The following is a 6,266-nucleotide window of genomic DNA, read 5'->3' as shown; positions in this document are numbered from 1 at the left end:
CCATGTTTTCCTTATTTCGTTCCCCATTTTTCCTACCAGATTTTCCTGATTTTCCTTTCCCTCAGGCCTCAGCGTGGAGTGTTTCTTCTGCAGCAACTTACCCCAAATAATCATCGTCATCAAATTTTTCCTGATTTCCTTCTCAGTGTTCCAACCCAATTTACCTTCCTGATTTTCCTCATTTTCCTGCCCCTCCAGGCTCAGCGTGGAGTGTTTCCTCTGCAGATACTCTCCACAAATCACCATCATCATCATCATCATCACATTTTCCCTGATTTCCTATTCAATTTCCCTGCCCCATTTTCCTAGCTGATTTTCCTCATTTTCCTGCCCCTCCAGGCCTCAGCGTGGAGTGTTTTCTCTGCAGCTACTCTTCCCAAATCACCATCGTCATCATTATCACATTTTTCCTGATTTCCTACTCAATTTCCCTGCCCAATTTTCCTAGCTGATGTTCCTCGTTTTCCTGCCCGTCCAGGCCTCAGCGTGGAGTGTTTCCTCTGCAGCTACTCTCCTCGAAGCAACAGCTCGAGGATAGACGGCTGCATGGACGCCAACTTCACTGAGGAGCAGATCGAGTCCGGATCCTGCGACTTGGGCTGTGAATCGGTGACCGTCTACGATATTAATGGTGAGAGTGGAAGCTAGCTCTAATTTCTCTCTCCCTCTCTCTCTCTCTCTCTCTCTCTCTCTCTCTCTGACACACACACACACACACACACAAACAGGCTTCCTCACACTGTTTTCTCTCTCTCTCTCTCTCTCTCTCTCTCTCTCTCTCTCTCTCTCTCTCTCTCTCTCTCTCTCTTCTTTTTCGGGGCTTTTTTCGAGTTATGAGTGTAATTAACCACGTTCGCTTCAAGTTTATGGTGTACTGAAAAACTTTAACAATGCATGAAGGAGCAATGGACGTAAATTTTCCTCTCTTATATGCCGCTCGACAAATGGTGAAGTGGTCTGGATTTGGTTTTTAGTGCTGTATTATTTACTATACGGTAAGAGCTGGTTATTGAAGACTGTGTGGTTAATGTAATAATGATGATAATGGTAATACTGCTGTTGCTGCCATTGCTGCAACTACTACTGCTGCTACTGCTAGTACTTGTGCTTCTACAACAACAGCAGCTACTACTACTACTACTACTACTACTACTAATAATAATAATAATAATAATAATAATAATAATAATAACAACAATGATGATGATGATGATGATGATGATAAACAAGAAAGAGGATGATGATGCTAATAATAATGACGAAGAAAAAGAAGAATGAAAAGTATAATATTAACAAAAAAAATCAATAAATCGTGAATGAGTAAAGGCAACAAATTCATCTTTATTACTCCTCATGGATAAATTATTGAAACTTTACAAATCCGTCTCTTACCACAGTAGTTTGAGATTTTAAAGCCCTCAGTTTGAATACTTTTTTTTTTTCATTTTTCATTTTGGTTAAGGAGAAAGAATTAATTTGGGAGTGGTAAGAAGGGAAGAGGGAGGGTTCTAAGAGGGGAAGATGGGGGTTCCAAGAGGGGAAGAGGGAGGGTTCAAAGAGGGGAAGAGGGAGGGTTCAAAGAGGGGAAGAGGGAGGGTTCTAAGAGGGGAAGAGGAAGGGTTCTAAGATGGGAAGAGGGAGGGTTCTAAGAGGGGATGAGTGAGGGTTCTAAGAGGGGATGAGTGAGGGATCTAAGAGGGGAAGAGGGAGGGTTCGAAGAGAGGAAGAGGAAGGGTTCTAAGAAGGGAAGAGGGAGGGTTCTAAGAGGGGAAGAGGGAGGGTTCGAAGAGGGGAAGAGGGAGGGTTCGAAGAGGGGAAAGGGAAGTATTATAATAAGGATCACATGGAGAAATAAAGAGAGAGCTTCGTGGATAAGGGAATAGAGGAAAGTACAGGACATAATCAGTACAATCCAAAAGCATAAATGGATGTGGGCAGGTCACGTCCTTCGTAGAACAGATAACAGATGGACAACCAGGGTAACTGAGTGGCAGCCCAGAGATGGAGTGAGAGGCAGAGGCAGACACGGGCCGAGATGAGAGTGAGAGGAAGAGGCAGAGAACAAGATGGGGAGATGGAGAGAGGAAGGGGCAGACAGAGAACAAGTTTGAGAGATGGAGTGAGAGGAAGAGGCAAACAAAGGACGCGATGGGGAGATGATTTTCCAGATTTGCTGGGATTGGATGGAGCAAGTCAGAGTGGAGAAAAATGAGAGGCTTTCGTTCAGTTGTAGAATGATGATGATGATGATGATGATGACGATGATGATGATGGTAGTGATGGTGGTGGTGATGGTGGTGATGATGATGGTGATGGTGGTGATGATGATGGTGATGGTGATGATGATGATGATGATGGTGGTCGTGAGAGTGATGATGATGATGATGATGGTGATGGTGGTGGTGATGATGATGATCATGTTGATGATGATGATGATGGTAGTGGTGATGATGATAGTGATGATGATGATGTAGGTTAGTAAATCGGGGAAATACCTACGAATAAATATAATATCTGTAAGTAGGTCTACATGTAAGAACAGAGAATGAAGAACAGCGTAGAATGGATCCGTTAGTAAGCTTGAGCAGATTGATAAGTATTGTAAGTAGGTTTCTGAGTGAGTTAGTATATTAGGGTAAGTAGGTCTCGTGTTAAGTAGACAGACAAGCCTTAGATGAGTGAGTATACTGGCGTAAGTTGGCCACTGAGTAAGTAGATTAGTGTATCACAGTAAGTATGCCTGAGTGTGTGTTAGTATATCAGAAAAAGTAAGTAGATTAGTATATCAGGGTAAGTAGGTTAGGATATCATGGTAAGTAGGTTAGTATATCAGGGTAAGTAGGTCAGCACATCAGAGTAAGTATGTAGATTAGTTTATCAGAGTAAGTAAGTAGGTTAGTTTATCAGAGTAAGTACAGTAAGTAGGTTAGTATATCAGGGTAAGTAAGTAGGTTAGTATATCAGGGTAAGTAAGTAGGTTAGTATATCAGGGTATGTTAGTAGGTTAGGGTATCAGAGTAAGTAAGTAGGTTAGTATATCAGAGTATGTAAGTAGGTTCGGAGTAAGGATGCCTTCTCTAAGTAGACCAGTAAGCCAGGGAGTAAGTAGGTTAGTATATCAGAGTAAGTATGTTAGTATATCAAAGTACGTAAATTCAGAGTAAGTATATCTCCAAGTTAGTAGACAAACAAGTATAAGTATGTTAGTATATCAGAGTATGTAAGTACTGTAGGTTAGTATATCAGTAAGTAGGTTAGTATATCAGTAAGTAGGTTAGTATATGAGGGTAAGGAAGTATGTTAGTATATCAGCGTCAGTAGGCAGTGTCCCTAGCGTGGGGTATATCACGCTGAGCATATTAGGGTAATGGGTTGGAGTCCACTGGCAAGGCTATACACACGGAGACATGCATATATACGTACATACATATATGTATACATACAAACCCATACCGTGGATTGTTATAAGTGGGTACAGCGAGGATACATACATCATACATAGGTGATACATACATACATACATACATACCCGCGCCGTGGACTGTTGTTATTGGATACAGCGAGGATACATACATCATACATAGATGATACATACATACATACATACATACATACCCGCGCCGTGGACTGTTGTTATTGGATACAGCGAGGATACATACATCATACATAGATGATACATACATACATAGCCGCGCCGTGGACTGTTGTTATTGGATACAGCGAGGATACATACATCATACATAGGTGATACATACATACATACATACCCGCGCCGTGGACTGTTGTTATTGGATACAGCCAGGATACATACATCATACATAGATGATACATGTGTGATACAGGACATATACGTACGTACATGCATACATATACTTGACTGTTATAACAGAGACTAGAAGACTGCAAGGAATATGGTGAGGATACATACCTGATACATCTGTATAATATAAAGGCGAGTGTTTGTATGTTTGTTACCTATAAACTCGGCTCCCTTAAGGTCTACCCCCACATATGATACATATTCTGAATCAGCATGATCCAGGGAGTGTTTTGGTATACAATTTATTAGGATTAATTGTATGTTGAACAGTTGGCCGGAAGCCCAATCAGCCCTCCGCAGGAGCTCGCCGAAAAAGTCCGCCCGGAGGGAGGACTTCGGCTTGTATACTGTATATTACAGACCACAAACACAGGACATTTGCCAGAAGTCTTTATGATATATATCCATCCATCATCCAATCCTGTGTTGCCCCATGAGGAGCGTAGGAGCCCGGGGCTAGGCAGTTGGTCTTGACATTTAAGATGAGTGACCAGCCTCACTCATCCCTGAGTGGCATTACATGAGCAATCAACCCCAATCACCCCTTGGATATAAACCTTCACCGGCTCAATCCGACTGGAGCGCAATAATTACCCACTAAACCACCAGGTGCCAAAATTTTGGTATATGGTTACCACCCAGCGTAGTAAATGGTTTCCTGGTGTACAGGAAACCATTTGGCTTGTCACTCAGTGTAGTCACCCACAGGCAGAAGGAAAAAGGAAGGAATGCAGGAAAGAAAGACAGAGGAGGGAGTGTAAAGTCACCCGTAGGCAGAAGGACAAGGAAAGAATGAAGGAAAGAAAGACAGAAGAAGATGGAAGGAAAGAAGGATGGAAGAGAGGAAAGGGCAAACACCTGAGAGCAGCACTAAATCAAGTGAGTGGATGGTGAGCGTCCACACCTACCACAATATATATATATATATATATATATATATATATATATATATATATATATATATATATATATATGTGTGTGTGTGTGTGTGTGTGTGTAAGAAGAATAAAGTTTCGAAAATATTGATGGAAAAATATGGAAATAACAAAGTAAACCTTAACTGCCGCCTCTTCAGCAGTCCCGTGTCAACATGGTTGGATGTTTGACCTTGACCTGTGACGTAAGAAACAGACCACTTTTGGCCTCACCTCCACCAGAACGCTTTGCCATGATTGGGAACTTTTATGCAAAATACAGTGAATTTCTGACAAACAGTTTTAGGCACAGTTTTATCATTAATTTATAAAAAAAAAGAATAAAAAATATGAATAAATGAAGTGAAGAGTAGAGAGTAGACCGAGGATGAGGTGGAGGGATAGAGTGGAGAGGTATGTGAGAGAGGGGGTGTGAGTTGGGGGGAGGGCAGCGTAATGACAGGGGACATGGCTACATGGAGGCGATTTGTTTGTGGCCACCCCTTATGGGATTCAGGCGTCTGGCTATAGATAGATAATACCAATCAGACGATTTTTTAAAGAACATTTTTTAAGTAGCTAAAAAATAAACTTCTATAAAATAGTAATAAATAAAGATGAAGAAAAAATAACGAGGTAAATCTATAAATAAAATACTGATTAAAAGATGGTTAATATTAGTTCATGCCAATAAATTACTAACCAAATCTTCACTGACTGCTGTTCAAGCAGGGTGGGCGTATACGAGTATTACGTATAGGCCTACATGCTGACTCTCTCTCTCTCTCTCTCTCTCTCTCTCTCTCTCTCTCTCTCTCGTAATATTAAGTCCCGACCGTCTAAAAGGGATAGAATTGTCTGCGTGGTCTATAGGTCGTATTTAAAATAGTTTGGTTGCTCCCTAACACCTCTTCCGTAGCAATTTATTCCATATTTTACACTCATTATTCTCTTATTTGCTGCAGTCCATATTAAAACCATAATTAAGAAAAAAAGCATGATAGCAAATATTAAAACCTCAGTATGAAAAATAAATCAGTATGTAAGAGGAGCTGCGACGCCTTCCTATAATAAAAACCTCTCCATTTTTTTCTTTTTCTTTTTTTTCCCCAGAGGAGATCGAGAGCTTCCACCGAAACTGCGCCACCAACGACACCATCATGACCAACACGTGCGAGACCTACACGACCCGGGTCCTCATCCGCCGGGTCTGCTCCTGTGACTTCTCCTACTGCAACTCAGCCTCTAGTCTACGGTGGACGGGGCTAATAGGAGTGGTGTCTCTAGCGGCAGTCCTCTGTTTGGGGTCTACCTGAGTCCCCCCTGATGTTGCCTTCTCCATTTTCCTTTTTCCGTATCCCATTTTCTCTAAGGTGTGACCGCCCTCTTTCTTTTTTTCCCTCTTTCATCTCATTTTCTCTAAGCAGTAACTATTTTCTCCCCTCTCAGCTTTGACTACTATTTTTCCCCCTCTCTCTTCTCGTTTTCTCTAAGCTGTGACTGTCCTTTTTCTTTTTTCCCATCTTCCTTCT

The 6,266-nt window shown here is 41.6% G+C and overlaps 1 protein-coding gene across 1 annotated transcript in view; it reads left to right on the top strand.

The window, feature by feature from the left end:
* Nucleotides 1-6,050, top strand: part of LOC145418788 (uncharacterized) — a 124,832-nt gene extending 118,782 nt beyond the window's left edge. Inside the window, exons 2-3 of the mRNA XM_080287120.1 lie at nt 449-631; nt 5,848-6,050. Of these exons, the coding sequence (XP_080143246.1) occupies nt 449-631; nt 5,848-6,050 (386 nt within the window). The remainder of the gene's footprint in view (nt 1-448; nt 632-5,847) is intronic.
* Nucleotides 6,051-6,266: the final 216 nt, after the last annotated feature.

This window comes from Coenobita brevimanus, chromosome 116 (genome assembly GCF_032717465.1).
Source record: "Coenobita brevimanus isolate Jiangsu-jjx chromosome 116, ASM3271746v2, whole genome shotgun sequence".
Taxonomy (NCBI): domain Eukaryota; kingdom Metazoa; phylum Arthropoda; class Malacostraca; order Decapoda; family Coenobitidae; genus Coenobita; species Coenobita brevimanus.
Note: the sequence above shows the minus strand (reverse complement) of the source record. Positions and strands in the feature narration are given on the sequence as shown.